Consider the following 17,286-nt stretch of genomic DNA (forward strand, 5'->3'; position numbering starts at 1 on the left):
TGTAGCAGTTTAAAGAGGTAATTCTGTGCAAATAAGGATGGTCTGTGAAAGCTGATTATGCCATCAACATCCGTAACCCAAAAATGAATGATAAAACAGAAACATGAAGGGTCTCTGCCTGAAAAGTCAACTGTACCTCTTCCTAGAAATGCTGGCTGGCCTGCTGCATTCACCAGCAACTTTGATGTGTGTTGCTTGATTCATACTGCTTTCCTTACCTAAACTACCTCACATGATTAAACAGTCTTCAATACTTGTAGCAATCTTGCACATACACATGCAGTCTCATATTTACATATAATCTTGCATATGTGCAAATATATAATCTTTGTACAGTGACCTTTCCTTGTCAGATGACTGCTTTTGTCCAATGATATAAATGGATTTACAATGCTCTCCCTCAGGACTCGGGAAATTGGGAATTATCAGTGCTGCAGATTCTGATAGGACCTAAGGAGCAGAAGTAATAAATCTGGTTTAGGATTCCTAGAAAAATTAATATCCATATCCCAGTGCAGTCAGTAGGTGAAAACCAATCAGAATCTTTACAATGAGCATATCTTATTTCACTTTGTATTTTTTTTTGCTCTAATAGTTTAGGTTCAGTTAATTCTCAGTTTGGTATGTAGTTTGTTTCTATGAAATCAATGTCATGTCTCTGTTTTTGCAGTTATTTTATGTGGTTTACCAGAAGTCACTTTTGTTCTCCTTCAACAAGGGACAGACCTGTCAATCTCAGAAAGGTCAGTGTGAAGAGATTTATTGTGAGGACTGGAGTATCAAAGGGGGCAAATAACATGGGTGTTGGCATGTTCACCTGTAAATGAGATTGTCATGTTTTGCTGTTAATTCCAGTTGGACATGCTGCTGACTTCTTACATGTTTTCCCAATACCAATTGGAGATTGAATATGCTGTTAACATCTCGCTGTTGGTTATATAATATTTTCAACCATCTGCAGTATTTTATGACAAATAAATTGGAATCATCAAAGATCTTTAAGAGCACAATTTCTTATTGCCTTGTCAATTTTTTCTCATGGATTTCTATATTGTTATGTTTATGTTTGAGGAATCATGATCAGAATAATTGGTCCTGCATTCACTGAAAAAAATGTATTCAATTTATTAAGAATTTATTAAGAAATATACAATGCTGGAGAGCTGACAACCTAGGAGACATTTCTCTCTACCTCTGAGAGAAAGCAAGGTAATCTATTGCCAGTGTGGTCTTGTGTACTCAGTGAAGCCCCTGATAGGACAGGAATAAGGTCAAGAAGATGTGAACCATGTTGCTGTGTTTTCTGTATTGCTTCCTCGTTCTGTAGGCAAGACTCATGCTATGTCTCTGTGCAGCCACAGTGGGGCAATGTGTACAAGCTGCTGGTCATCTGTTTTGAGTTTTCACTATTTCCTTTAGTAAGATTTTTTTATAGTTTTCACTATTTCCTTTAGTAAGATTTTTCATAGTTTTCACTATTTCTTTTAGTAAGATCTTTTTAAAGTTCTTTGCCTTCTCCCTGAGATCAACAGGTAAAAGCATTATTTCCTTGTGCACTGCAATGTGAAGGATGTGCACTTCTGTAGTGCAGTTCATGACCAAAAGCAATTCATAATAAATTGAATTAATTTTTTCCAGTGCAATCATTATGGAAATACAGAAAATGTAGCACCAATGTTTCCACAGCATGGTGCCACAAACAGAAATATGTGCAGTATAATAGCCAGGTGATCTATGGCTAGCCTGCTTGGTAGTTCATTATTTCTCCTTAATGAGTTATTCCGAAGCTTGAATTCTATCTTCAGGTATATATCTCCCATCTACCTCCTGTTAACAGATTGATCAGCATCTTGCCAAAAATTATATTGTCACAAACCCATGTCTGTCTTGATACTGTGCAGATCAATGCAGCTGTAGAACCAGATCCATATTCGAAAGAAGCACAATTAAAATACCATATGTAGCAAAGTGCGATGCATTAATGTATTCTCTAATAAGCAAAGGATGTTTGTGGAATCTGCGATTAAAATTGTGTTACAATCAACTTTTTAAAAAGAAAAAAAGAGAGTTTATCAGAGTTTTTCTTTGCTTGTACTTTTGCAAATGGAGCTAGTTCCATGTATTTATGTCTCACTAAACATTTTATGTCTGCCAATATATTTTGTAAAATACCATTGGCAGAAAGGCATGCAACAGAACCAAAAAGAGAGTGTTTCTTCTCAAAGAAAGCTTCCATTTTAGTAGCATATTTCACAACCTTAGGATGCTCCAAGAATACTTTTTAGCAAGAGAAATACTTAAGGAAGTGTCTGCTATAGCAAAACCAGCAGCCAATTTACACTCAGCAGTTTCCCGCAAAATATGATAAATTGATCTGTTTTATTGATGTGGATTAGTATGTACAGTGTTTATATGAACAGGGAAAGACAGAATAATGCTAATCCATCTGATACACCTGGTGCTGGATGCACTGTCTCCATCCACTTCATTCTCAGCCAGGCTGTCAACTAAACAAGGGAAGAAGATAAATAACTAGTATCAGGCATTTTATTAGAGAAGTTTATATTGCCTGTGTAAAAGTAACAGCAGATCCCCTTAACAGAGTTCTCTCTGTTTGCAGGTTGAGGTGATGGAGCTGAATCAACAGATTTCATCCTGTGACCAGTACTTGGGGAAGACTATTTTTATCTGGGTTCCAAATCTTCAGAACAAGAGGAAATGGCAGAAAGAGCATGCACATTCGTAAGGAGGAAGAGCAAGTTTGTTTTCTTTAAACTGAACAGCAAGTTGGCATGGAGGAGTCACTGTGAAATTGTCAGAGTGGTTGCCCATTGCAAGCAGTAATCAGCATATTGAGGTGGAATAAATCTGAGCTACAATAATTAAATTAAGGCAGGATGTAGAGAACAGCCTTGCATTGTCTTGCTTACAGAATATTATTGTGAGACCTAAGTGAGGTACTTTAAGGATTTGTTAAAGAAAGAAAATATTTATTCTGGTGGGGAAATCTAGAAAAAGGGAACATTACATTAAAGTTAGAGACAGGTCCTAAGAAACTGATATCAGGTAGGACTTTACACAAAAGACATTTGGAATTGTCTTCCCCACGCAAAATTTCAGAAGCTGAGATTTTCATTGGCTAAGCACAGTAAGGCTATGGAATCAAGACAAGGATATAGGGTTAAGACATGGACTTTCATTATCCATTTGAAGGGCTAGACAAATTCAAGAAACTGAATGGGTCTTCTGTGCCTTTGATCTTGAGACTTAAGAAATTTTTCCCAAAAACTTGAAAATTTCCTTATTTTACGTGATGAAATGATTTGTGGTATAATAATATCATTGATGCCCAGGGGTCACTGAGTGAGAATCCACTGAATTTGGATTTTTTTTTAAAGTAAAAACATCTGGATCCTGATCCTTTTATCCACTGTGTTGAACAAGCACAATATCATTGCAAGTTAATGGTTAATTGTATATCTTTTAGTATTTAAGAACACGTCTAGTATTTCAAGCCTGCATGGCTTACTCTCATTTTCTTCACACTTTCTAACTAAATTAAGACTAAACTTCTCTGATAGTCAGCTAATCAATAATGAAGTCACCATAGTGCAAATTTTGAATTCAAGAGCCGTGAGGTAATGTTGCAGCTCTATAAAACCATAGTTAGACAACACTTGGAATATTGTTTTAAGTTCTATTTGCCTCATTATAGTAAGAATGTGGAAGCGTTAGAGAGGGTGTAGAGGATGCTTACCAGGATGCTGCCTGAATTGGAGAGCATGTCTTATGAGGATAAGTTGAGCGAGCTAGGGCTTTGGATTGGAGGAGGATGAGAGAGGTGTACAAGATGATAAGAGGCATAGATCGAGGGGACAGCCAGAGACATTTTCCCAGGGTGGAAATAGCTAATATGAGTGGGCATAATTCTCAGGTGATTGGGAAAGTATAGGGGGGTATCAGAGGTAAGCTTTTACACAGAGAGTGGTGGGCGTGTGGAACCTGTTACCAGGAATGATGATAGAGGCAGATACATTGGGGACATTTAAGAAACTTTTAGATAGATATATAGCTTGTAGAAAAATGGAGAGTTATGTGGGAGAGAAAGTTCAGTTTGACCTTAGAGTAGGCTAAAGGAGCGGCACAACGTTGTGGACCAAAAAGCCTGTACGGTGCTGTAATGTTCAATGTAGTCTTCTTTTCAATTCATACATGTTTTCTAGTAGGCATCAAAGGACAGTGAACTGAAATACAATGCTTACCTTATTACCTTATTTCAAAGTTCAAAGTACGTATACAGGTATGTCACCATATTCAACCTTGAGATTCATTTTCTTATAGACTCAATTCAGGCTCTGAGGTTGTAAGGCTGCTTGGTGGAGCACTGTCTGCTGTATGGTTACAATTATTTATTTATGGGATGTGTGCTTTGCTAGCAAGACCACCATTTATTATCCGTTATCAAATAAGCATGAAATTGAATGATGTTGGACCATGAATTTATCTACAGGACAACAAGGAATATTCTAAAAATATTTATACTTGTGTATAGAATTAATCAGTATTATTGATAACTTTTGCTCTCAATTACAAGTTTTTACAAGTTGATATGATTTAATTTTGATTTGTGTTTGTGGTTGCTTTGTACTCAAGTTTTGCTCAATGTGATATAAAATAGAAAATTCTGGGGTTGCAACTGATCAGGGAGCATCCGTGGCAAGAGAAACAGAGGTAATGATCAAGGCACTGATGTTTCACCAGACTGGAAAGGAACACAGTTTAATTGTGGAGTGGGAACAGAGGGAATGTCTGTTATAAGGTGGGGTCCAGGTCATGTTCAAGAGAGGGAGGTATCTGTCTAGAGGAATATAAGTGGAGCCAAGTAAATGAGGGCAGCAGTTAATGAGAAAGAAACAGGCTGGAACCGAAAAGTAGAACATGACTGTTGCTGATAATCAGTAATGAAAGACATTACTGGAAATACTTGGCAGATCTATAATATCTGTGCAAAGGGAAAAATTGAATCACTATTTTGAGTGGATAATCTTACGTCAGACCTGGACAAGCAGGAAAAGCTGATGATCTTAAATTGATGAGTTCAATATTGCATTCTGTGGACTGCCAAATGCCAAGACGAAAGATGAGGGGTGGTATAATAGTGCCGCTGGAAGAACTACTGACTCACCGCTCCAGTGACTAGAGTTCATTTGTCAGCTCAGAGACTATCTATGTGGAGTTTGCACATTCTGGGGGTCTTCCAGTGCTCCATTTTCCTCCCACTTCCTAAAGCCGTGCAGGTCAATAGGTTAATTGGTCACTGTAAATTGCATCTGGTCAAGATGAGTGGTAGAATTAATGGAGAAGAGTTGATGAGAACATAGAATTTGTGCAGATAGAGTGCTTAATAATCATGTGGACCCACTGGGCCAAAGGTCCAATTTCCATGCAGGAGAACTCTGTGACTCTATAGCACTGATAACAAGCTTTTTCTTGAACTTACGTTATGCTTCGTTGGAGCATCATAGGAAGCCAGAAGACAGAAAGGTTGGGGTGTGAATGGGATGTTGAGTAAAACTGACACATGACTGGAAGCTCATTGTCACCCTTGTTCACTGCTAAAAGTGTTCTGTACAGCACTCCCCAAATCCTTATTTGGCTTCCCCATTGTTGAGAAAACCACACTATGAGCATTGAATACCATCTGTGAAATTGTTGATGTGCAAGAAAATTTGTGCTCTACTTGGAAAGACTGGGCTTTCACTCCATCAGCCTCCATGCTTAATATATCATCCTCCACTATCTTCAGTAAGATTCCATCACTAGACACATTTTCCCATTCAGCATTCTAACAGGACCCTTCCCTCTGTGACTCCTTGGCTCCTTCTTCCAAGTTCACAAACCATCTTCTTTCTCATGGCATTTTGCCATGCAACACAGATGTAGCAACATCTTCCCTGTTGGTAAACCCTTTCTAAAGCTCCAGGGTGCAGCAATAACCCACCTGCGGCTCTTCCAATTTGGTGTATTGTATTAGGTGCTCAGGATGTTTTCTCCTGCAGGCTGGAACGCAAACACAGATTGGGTGATCTCATTGCAGAAAAAGATTAAAGATTATTTTTTTAATCCCTGTACATTGAAACATACAGTGAAATGTGTTGTTTGCCTTAATGACCAACACAGTGCGAGGATGTGCTGAGGGTAGCCCACAAGTGTTGTCATGCTTCTGGTGCCAACATAGCATGCCCATAGCTTACTAACCCTAACCCGTATGTCTTTGGAATGTGGGAGGAAACCGGAGCACCCACAGGAAACCGGAGCACCCACAGGAAACTCACACAGTCAGGGGGAGGACGTACAAACTCCTCTCAGACAGTGGCTGATCGCTGGTGCTGTAAAGCATTGCACTAACCACTACGCTACTGTGACACTCAGTTCAGTCTGCAAGGATGACCTTGAGCTTCTAATTTCCTGTCACTAAAGTTCTCTGTCCCACTGCCACTCTGACCTCTCTGTTATTGGCCTTCTACACTGTTCCAACAAAGCCCAGCCATAAACTTTTATCTTCCACCTTGGCACACTTTGATTTCAACAATTTCAGATAACCAACCTTTTTATCTTTTGTCAGAACAGGCTAGTTCTTGTGTAAAGTTATCGACCAGTAACATTAACCCAAAATAGTAACTCTTTTTCTGTCTGCACGCAAGCTGAGTGACCAACTGGTTTTGTTTTGGATTTAAAGCATCTGTAGTTTTTTGTTTCTCATTCTTAATTGTGAAATGTGAGCATATAAACTGTGATATAACCTAGAAAATCAGCACTCCTTGGGACCATTTTTAAACAGAGCTAAGGGTACAGATATTTATTTCAGTTTTTTCCTTGCTTCAAATAGCATCGTAACTCCACAGTCTGTGTCCGTCAAAGAAATCAGCTTCCAGGGTCAGCCGTATGATGAGCTTGTTGGACTGTCAGTGGAACAGAAACAAAGACAAAAGGTGTGAGTATTTCCCAACGTAGGCTCACTGCTGTTTTCAGTTAAAACTGGCATTTTTGTCATTACGTAACTGCTTCTTACTTTAAAAAAATACATTTATGTAGCTACTTCCAGACACGTGATGTTGCCGTGCTTTGTAGTCAATAATGTATCTTTATGCTTGACAAAATGTAAAGAAGCATGCAACAAATTTCCTCACAGCAAAGTTCCGTGCATATTGATGTAAAGGCCAGACAGTCTCGTTCAGTGACGTTGATTGAGGGTTAAATATAAGGGAGAACACTGACCCTTTTCTGTCCACTTGAGAAGACAAGTGACATCTCAGATATCTAACCAAAAATATTTCACTATCATCCCACCCTATGAATCTCCACATCCAACAAATCATTCTCCACATCTTCCGCCATCTTCAACAGGATCCTACCACCAGATACATCTTTACCCAATACCACCCCCAGCCCCCCCAACTCTCTGCTTTCTTCAGTGATCGCTCCCTCCATGATTCCTTTGTCTATAGACCCCTCCTGACTAATCTCCCTCTTGGCACGTATATCCCAATGCAGCCTCCTCTACATTGATGATACCCAATTAATTTGGGGGACCACTGTGTTGAGCACCTCCGCTTCATTCACCAAAAGTGGAATTTCCTAGTGGCCAACCATTTTAATTCCTTTCCCCATTTCCATTCTGACAAATCAGTGCTTGTCCTCCTCTTTTGCCACAATGAGGCCACTCTCAGGGTGGAGGAGCAACATCTCATATTTCGTCTAGCCAGCCTCAACCTGATGGCATAAATATCAATTTCCCCTTCCAGTAATTTTTTTCCCTCCCCCTTCCCTCTGCTCCTATTTCCCACTCTGGCCTCTCACCTTTACAACAGGGAATCTTATATTTACATCCTGCTGATTCAGCAACAAGAGCATTGCCATTGAGTGTTACACTGGATAATTTTTTTTAATCATTGTGTTGATACTAGAAAGAACTTGCGTTTTCATTTTGGTTTCTGACAGAACAATCAAATACTTATATACTAGCCCCAACCAGAATAGCTCCAAATAGAACTTAATTTTTCCAAGACTAATTGTTATCATTTTCCTTCCATGCATCTTATACTTACCAACCTTCATATCTCACGTTGTTATTTATTGAATGTCTTCATTGATTCAGCTTCCATTGTGTCTCATGGTACAACACTGCACAAACCACTAACCTATCATGTGAAAATAAATCCTCTAATCCTCCTAAAATTGCCTGGATAGCTTTCTTAGCAAGAGTTATAGAACAGACATTATCATTTTTACGCTCCTCAGAAAAAGAAGGCAAAAAAGAAGACAATAAATGAATGGCAGCCATACACTCACCTTGCCAGGGAGCAGCAGAGACTTAAGGGATGGAAGGATACGCTGCATCCATTGAATAAAGAGCACAGAAATGAATTACCAGAGATGATGGAGGAGTTCCTGACTCAACCGTACAACAGGTGATGAGGGTCAAGTAATCCTGGATTATGGTTTACACTGAAGGAATGAATTTGAAGTAAATTAAAGTCTTCCTTAGCTAGTGAATGGTGAACCTTTGGAATTCTTTGCCACAGGCATCTGTGGAGGCCAAGTCTTTATGTATCTTTAAGGCAGAGGTTGATAGACTCTTGATTGGTCGGGGCATGAAGGGATTCAAGGAGAAAATAGGAGATTGGAGCTGAGAGGAAAATTGGATCAGCCATGATGAAATGGTGGAGCAGACTCAGTGGGCCAAATGGCCTAATTCTGCCCTTATATCTTAAGGTTTTAAAAGATTACCCACTTTCATTGGTGTTACCCAGTGACAGTGAAATATTACCCAGAATGAAATGTTTCCCAGAGCAGATTGAAGAAAGGCTGATTAGATGCAACAGTAAGTAGAACTTAGAAAAATAATATAAACAATATTCATAGATAATGATTTAAAGCAGCAATATTAGATATTTAAAATGTTGTTCAACAGATCAGGAAAAGTGTTCAGCCTGAGAAAGAGAACAGGACATTAAATAAACGTATAAAATGCAAGAAATTTCCACATAAAATGTCTGTTATCGACCTAGTAAAAATAAGAGAGGCTAATCAATTCCAACAATCAAATACTAATTCTATTTTTCCTCTTGATATCCATCAACACCCTTCGCACTTCCCAGTTCTAGTACCCAGCAACACTAGAGGCAACTTACATCAACCAGCTCACCTACCACTGAGGACATCTTTGGTATGTAGCATAAGCTGGAACATCCAGGAAACCCTTGCAGTTGAAGGGATAACGTGCATACTTCATAGACCGCCCAAGGTCAGGATCACATCTGGATCATATGATGTTTAGTTATGAAAGGAAGAGACTACAGGGTAAAGGGTTGCTATTCTGATTGGCAGGTTTCATATGGATTGGTCCAAGGACTAATATTCACAATTGACATTAAACACTGAAATATTAAATCAAAAATTTAAAGGAGGGTATAGTTCATATTGAGAAGTACTACAAAATAATTACAAGATATACTACTAAACTTGCAATCCAAGCATAAATATAGCAACCATAGCACTTGTAATCAGAACATAATGTAATGAGCCAACTAAATTATTGCACAGACACCTTAGATAAAGTGGAATTTGATTGATTTGAAGATACTTGAGGCTTGACAGTTATTTCTTTTCTTGCTGTTAACCACCTGTGTAACAATAATTTTTTTGTGCCTTTCCTCAATAGTGACCGTGTAACAGAACAAGTTCTAAGACAGCAGTACTCCTCTACCAAGAGCCAATTGTTGTTTAATCGCTATGAGGATCAAGGTGCTAGAAAAATTCCAGCTCACGTTATGCTTATCCCTGTCAGTAAGAAAATTACCCTGCACCATTTCAATGAGAAGCAGAAACTAGCTCAGTCAACATTGCATTCCAGAGGTTCACACAGAAAGGATGCACAGGTAAAACAAGGACAAATAATGGTCTGGATCTTATTGTTCACAAATGTCAAAGGATTGGATGTTGAGTGAGATGGGGAGGGTGGAAAGATGAGATCCAGATGTGTACATTACCTCTCCCTTGAAAGTTGCAAAGATACTAAATAACTTACAGTACTTTGCAAAAGTCTTAAACGCCCTAGATTTTTTATATGAATTTTGTTTTAGATGTTTTTCTGAGTCTTCAGCCTGGATAGGGTTCCAACTGTGTGGAAAACATCATGTGTGGCCCCAGTACCCAAGACGGGCTGACCCAAAGTCTTCAATGCCCTGACCACACACATGAAGACCCTAGAGAGGCTATTCCTGGCTCACCTCCAACCCCTGGTCAGATCAGCCCTCGATCTCCTGCAATTTGCCTACCAAGAGCACATTGGAGTCGATGATGCTGTCATCTACCTGCTGAACAGAGCCTACTCCCATTTGGATAAGCAGGGCAGCGCTGTGAGGATCATGTTTTTTGATTTTACTGGTGCCTTCAATACCATACAGCCCTCATTGCTGGGAGAAAAGCTCCATTCATTGCAGGTTGGCACATCCATTGTATCCTGGATAATGGACTACCTGACTGGCAGACTACAGTTTGTGCAGCTTCAGAGCTGTGTGTCAGACATGGCTATAAGCAGTACTTGGGCCCCACAATGGACTGTATTGGCTCCCTTCCTGTTTACCCTGTATACCTCGGACTTTAGATACAACACTGAGTCATGTCATTTGCAGAAATTCTCAGCTGACTCAGCAATAGTTGGGTGTATAAAGGGAGGACAGGAGGATGAATACAGGGATGAATTTGTCAAATAGTGAAAGCTGAATCATCTGCAGCTCAACATCAGTAAGACAAGGAGATAGTGATGGACTTTAGGAAGCCCAAGCCTGCACTGCTCCCTGTTACTATTGATGGTGAACACCTATAAGTACTTGGGGGTGCACCTGGATGACAGCCTTGAGCGGAGCACCAACACAGAGGCTATGTACAAGAATGGCTAGAGTCACCTCTATTTTCTGAGGAGACTGAGGTCCTTTGGAGTATGCAGACCTCTCCCTCACATGTTCTACCAGTCGGTTGTCACCAGTACAATCTTCTATACATGGTGTGCTCGGGCAATGGCATCAAAACAGGTGATGCCAATAGACTGATTAGAAATGCTGACTCTGCTCTAGGAGTCAACTGGACACACTGGAGGCTGTGGTAGAGCAAAGCACCCTACGGAAAATCCTGGCAATTCTGGACAATGTTTCTCACCCTCTGACTGCCACCTTGGCTGAACAGAGAAGCACTTTTAGTTATAGACTAAGACAACTGCACTGCTCCAAAGAGCGCTATATGAGGTCATTCTTACCCTCAGCCATTAGGCTCTATAATAAGTCAACCTGTAGCTGGGGAAGTGATGACATCCTCCTGTTAGACTCTTACTAACCTCTGTTTGCCAGAGCTCTGTTTAGTTCTGTTTGCCACACCCTGCCATCGTGGACACCCTGTGCAATACCACCATCGTTTCTTACCTGGATGGTGTGAATGTGCATCCAGTACTGTATAATATTACAGTAATTCTTGCACTACCATCCAAGTGTAAACTTGGAAATCTTGTAGATCTTGTAATCTTTGACTTGTAAATCTTGTACATCTTATTTTTAAGGTAACTTATTTTTTTTCTTCTAATATTTGTATATCTATGCACTTGTAATGCTGCTGAGACACTGTAATTTCCTTTGGGATCAATAAATTTATCTATCTATTAATGTGTCAGAAGAAAAGAGCAAATTTTACATTTCAAAACATTAATTTTCCAAAAAAGTTAATGTTACAGAGATTTTTTTGTATTTCATTAAAGAAAGTAATATATTAAGTAATAGACCACTTTTCAAATAAAAAACTTGATTACCTTGTAGGTATATAGCCCAGTGCATGATTAAACAAAGATAACTAACAAATTGCTAATGATCAATGACATAATGAGTTGAATGAATTAAACTGATTAACTGAAAGAAAAACAGGCATACTGTACAAGGAATCAATCTGGGTGAAGGACAACCAAACTAAAAGGTGAGGGTGTGGCAGATGTAACAGTTTAACCATAGCAACAAGACACAAGGTGGTCATCCTGCACCAGCAAGCCAAACAGAAATTTCACAGCAGACAGGAGTTTCAAGATGTGCTATTCAAGTTATTCTGAAGAAGCACAAAGAAACTGGCAAGGTTGAGGACTGGAACAGTGGTCGGCCACGCAAACTGAGTGCAGCAGATGAGAGATATATCTAACTGACGTCCAGCACTGCTATCCGCTCTGAACTCACAGAAACCACCGGAACCCAAATGCACCACTCTACAATCTGGAGAAGTCTTGTCAGAAGTGGCCTTCATGAAAGAGTTGCTGCCGAAGAACCATTCCTCCAACATGGAAACAAAGCCAAGAGATTCACCTAAACACAAAAACACAAGCAGGTGCTCTGGACTGATAAGCCAAAATTTAAATTTTTTGGCTCAGACAGGAGGCAGTTTATCCACAAAAGAACTGTAGGGCACTACATGGATGAGTGAAGCATGGTGGAGGTTCCCTGCTGGTTTGGGGCTGCATTTCTGCAAATGAAGTTGGTGATCTGGTCAGAATTAATGGAATCTTCAATCCTGAGACGTACAAACAGATTCTCATCCACCACATAATACCACCAGGGAGGCTTCTGATCAATCCTAGCTTCATTCTGTAGAGGACAATGACCCCAAACACACAGCCAAGGTCATAAAGAACTATCTTCAGCGAAAAGGAGAATAAGGAGTTCTGCAACATATAATGTGGCTTCTACAGTGCCCTGATCTCATCATCGAGGCTGTCCGGGATTAATCGAGGCTGTCTGGGATTACTTGGAGACACAGAGGCAAGAGAGACAGCCAAAGCCTGCAGAAGAACGGGCAAATTCTCCAAGATGCTTGGAACAACCTACCAGTCGATTTTCTTATAAAATGGCACAACAGTGTACCTAAAAGAATAGGAACAGTTTGAAAGGCAAAGAATGGTCAACTTAAATATTGATTTGACTTAGTTTTTTACTGTTTACTGCTCTTTATAGTAATTTTTTTGATACTTAGAAATGTTTAAATTCATTATTTTTGAAAGCATTTTCATTTTACAGACACAAACAGGAGAAAATTTGCAGATACTGGAAATCCAAGCAACACACATAATGCTGGAGGAACTCAGCAGGCCAGGCAGCATCTATGGAAAAGAGTAGTTGACGTTTCTGGCCGAGACTCTTCCAATGTCGGCTGTACTCTTTTCCATAGATGCTGCCTAGCCTGCTGAGTTCCTCCAACATTTTGTGTGTGTTGCTTCGCTTTACAGATTTTTTTTGCATGTGCCTAATACTTTTGCACAGTACTGTACATATCTCCTGTAATTATCCATTCACTCATATAGTAATGCCTTGGTCTAGCCCCCATCCACTACCAATGTTACTTGATATAATATCTACAAGGAAGTAGGAGAGTGGATATAGGTCACCAGGTGCTCCTCAATGTAAATACTAAGATGGGCCATTCCAGACTTCTCCTGTGGAACCCGACAAAGCTTGTCAGTGCACAGGCTGCTACTGCGGTTCCTATCCTCCAGTTGGCTTGGACACTTAGTAACTGCTGCCTGCTAAAAGAGCTTGAGAGTGTCTTTCAGGATCGGAAGTTGCTAGGTGTCTCTATCCCTATACCCCAGCAGAAAACCAAAAGTTACTAAATTTGCAGATGACACAAAATTGGTGGAGTTGTACATCGTAATAAATGTTGTCAAAAGATACTACAAATATAGATTAGTTGTAAATTTGGACAGAGAAATGGAAGGTAGAATTTAATGTGGTTAAGTATGAGGTGATATGTTGTGGAGGTCAAATGCAAGTGGAAAAGTCCACAATAAATTGCAAAATTCTTCAGTGCTAAAAATTACAAAAAGCAAGGTACGACAGAGTCTGGAGTTTTGATATAAAGCAGACAGTGCTGAAAGTACACAAATCAGATTCCGGCATCCGCAGTATCTTGATTTTAGTGCACAGTATGGTGTGTTGTCTTGGTATGGTAACCACTTTGACCTTTGCTACGTTGCTTAATGTCTCCACTCTTTATTTTAGCATTTGGAGGTCAGAAGTTTGGACATCAATCACCCGAAGATGCAAACATACTTTGAAAATAATCTTTTTGTCCTCAAAGAGAACACAGATTCAGATCCAGGTTATTCATTTATTTGGTTATTTCCTCACAGCAATTTGAAAGAAATTGTGCCCCTTGATATGGTTACAAGGAGGTCCTATTGGTCATCATGCCCTACCTAACTGCTCCACTGCCTGTACCTGTTTCCTTTTCAGTATGTACTCAATTCTATTTTCTCATTACCTCTCAATCCATTTCTCGTCACACTTTCAGACTATACTGAATATTCCAGATCACTGTTGTAAATAAAGAGAGGAAATATTAATGGTTCTAAAAAGTAACTGAACACTTTCCACATTGATTCACCAATTGCTGAACCTTCATAATAACCGGTTATGTGCAATTTTGGGTAACACTGTTAATTAAGGTTAACAAGGGAAAAAAAAAGTGGACATAGGGGAGGTTTAACCAGAATTGAGAGAGCTGCTTGTAATAGAGAATATTTTGTTCTAAAAGCTAAGGAAATTAAAGGAAGGTTTAATGGATATGTTTAAAATTTGAGTGGGGGTTGGACTAATCTGGAAATAGAGTAACTGTGCCCATGGACAAGAGAATTAGAACATAGAACATGAAGACTACAGCACAGGAACAAGCCCTTCAACCCACAATATTATGCTGGACTAATTAAATCAGTCATCAACTGGCGAACTGAATTAATCTTTTCTTCCTGCACAATGTCCATATCCTTTCATTTTCCTCACATTCATGTGCCTATCTAAACTTCCCTTTAAAGTATTTAATGTATTTGCCTCTACCACCACCCCAGCAGTGCATTCCAGGCACCCACTGTGTGTATTAAAAAAAACTTGCCCCTCACATCTATGAAATTACCCCCTCTGACTTTAAACGCATGACCTATGGTATTAGATATGTCAACCCTTGGAAAGAGATATTGTCTGTCTACTCTATCTATGCCTCCCACAATCTTCTAAACCTCTATCAGATCTCCCTTCAGCCTCTGGCACTCCAGAGAAAACAACCCAAGTTTGGCCAACCTCTCATGATAGCACATGCCCTCTAATCCAGGCAACATCCTGGGAAATCTCTTTCTGCACCATCTCCAAGGTCTCAACACCCTTCCTATAATGGGGAGACCAGAATTGTATGCAACGCTCCAACTGTATGCAATCTAACCAGAGTTTTATAAAGCTACAACATAACTTCCTGACGTTGAACTTAATGCTTCAACTAATAAAGGCAAGCATGCTACATGCCTCCTTAACCTCCCTATCAACATGGGTAGCCTCATTCAGGGAGCTATGGCCTTGGACCCCAAGCTCATCCTCTGCTCATCAATACTGTTAAGCATCTTGCCCTTCACAGTGTACTGTCTCTTTACATTTGGTCTACTAAAGTGCAACGCTTCACATTTAGTCGGACTAAGCTCCATCTGCCATTTCTCTGCCCGTATTTGCAATTGATCCATATCCCATTGTATTCTTTGCCAGTCTCCTGCCCTATCCATAACACCACCAATCTTCATGTCATTGAATTTGCAGCCAAATTCACAGATTTATGGCAATTAACAGAAGAACCAAGGGAAAAGTTGTTTTACATAGCTAGTTGTAAGATCTGGATCACATTGTCTGTAATGTGTGATAGAAGTTTATTTAGTAGTAACCTGCACAATTTAAACATGAAAAGGAAATGTTTGTAAGACAGTGAAACAAGTGGCACTTGAATAATAGCTACCAACCGAAACTGTGACGGAGTATGATTTTGTGACTGCATATTCTGAACCATGCTGACAGGCTCAGTAGGCTATCTCTAACATTCAGAAACAGTGTAAGCCATTCAAAAGCAATTGAAAATCAATTAATAAACACAAGAGATTCTGAAGATGCTGGAAATCCAGAAAAACATGCACAGAATGCTGGAGGGACTCGGCAGGTCAGGCAGCATCTATGGGGATAAATAAACAGTCGATGTTTCAGGCCAAGGCCCCTCATCAAGACTGGAAACAAAAGAGGAAGATGCCAGAACAAGAGGATGGGAGGAGGGGAAGAAGAACAAGCTAGAAAGTGATAGGTGAAGCCAGTTGGGTAGGAGAGGAGGGATGAAGTAAGAAACTGGGAGATGATAGGTGGTAAAAGTAAAGGGCAGGAGATGAAGGAATCTGATAGGAGAGGAGAGTGGACCATGCGAGAAAGGGAAGGAGGGAACAAGGGGACAGAAAGGCAGGTGAAGAGAAGAGATAAGAGGGGACAGAGTGGGGAAATAAAGAAGGGGGAGGGGGAAAATTACCTACTGTTGGAGAAATGGATGTTTATGCCATCAGGTTGGAGGCTACCTAGACAGATTATAAGATGTTGCTCCTCCAATCTGAGAATAGCTTCATCGTGGCAGAAGAGGAGGTCATGGACCAACGTGTTGGAATACGAGTGGGGACTGGGATTGAAATGGCTGAACATCGGGAAATCCTGATTTTCTCAGATGGAGCAAAGGTGCTCAACAAAGCACGCCCTCAATCTACATAGGATCTCAGCAATTTAGAGGCCACGTCAGGGACACTGGATACACTAGATGACCCCAACATTTTTATAGGTGAAGTGTTTCCTCACCTGGAAGCACTGTTTGGGGCCCTGACTAGAGATGAGGGAGGAGGTGAAAGGGCAGATGTAGCACGTACGCCACTCACCGAGATAAGTGGAAGGAGGGCGATTAGTGAGGAGGGATGAATGGACGAGAATCATGGAGGGAGGGATAGCAGAGAGGTGGGGAGATGGTAAAGACGTGTAGGGTGATAGGCTCCTGTTGAAGATAGTGGAATTTGTGGAGAATGGTGTGTTGGATGCGGAGGTTCATGGGGGTCGTAGGTGAGGGCAAGGGGAATTCTATCCCTGTTAAGGCAGTGGGAAGATGGGGTGAGTGCAGAGGTCCAGGGAACAGAGGAGATGTGTCTGAGGACAGTATCGATAGTGGAAGAAGGAAATCCCATTCTTTGAAGAAGAAGGACATCTGTGATGTCCTGGAAAGGAAAACCTCATTCTAGGTACAGATGTGGTGGAGGCTAAGGAACCGATAAAGGGGAATGGCATCTTTATAGGAGACAGGGTGGGATGAAGTATAGTCAAGACAACTGTGGGAATCAGTAGGTTTATAAATGATATTGGTAGACAG

The 17,286-nt window shown here is 40.2% G+C and overlaps 1 protein-coding gene across 4 annotated transcripts in view; it reads left to right on the forward strand.

The window, feature by feature from the left end:
* LOC134359944 (uncharacterized) overlaps positions 1-17,286 on the forward strand; it is a 41,900-nt gene that overhangs the window by 18,735 nt on the left and 5,879 nt on the right. For all 4 annotated transcript variants that reach the window (XM_063073816.1, XM_063073818.1, XM_063073817.1 and 1 more), the window contains 6 exons: positions 671-743; positions 2,621-2,742; positions 6,890-6,992; positions 8,302-8,471; positions 9,725-9,941; positions 14,088-14,187. In XM_063073816.1, the coding sequence (XP_062929886.1) occupies positions 671-743; positions 2,621-2,742; positions 6,890-6,992; positions 8,302-8,471; positions 9,725-9,941; positions 14,088-14,187 (785 nt within the window). The remainder of the gene's footprint in view (positions 1-670; positions 744-2,620; positions 2,743-6,889; positions 6,993-8,301; positions 8,472-9,724; positions 9,942-14,087; positions 14,188-17,286) is intronic.

Source organism: Mobula hypostoma, chromosome 21 (genome assembly GCF_963921235.1).
Source record: "Mobula hypostoma chromosome 21, sMobHyp1.1, whole genome shotgun sequence".
Lineage (NCBI taxonomy): Eukaryota > Metazoa > Chordata > Chondrichthyes > Myliobatiformes > Myliobatidae > Mobula > Mobula hypostoma.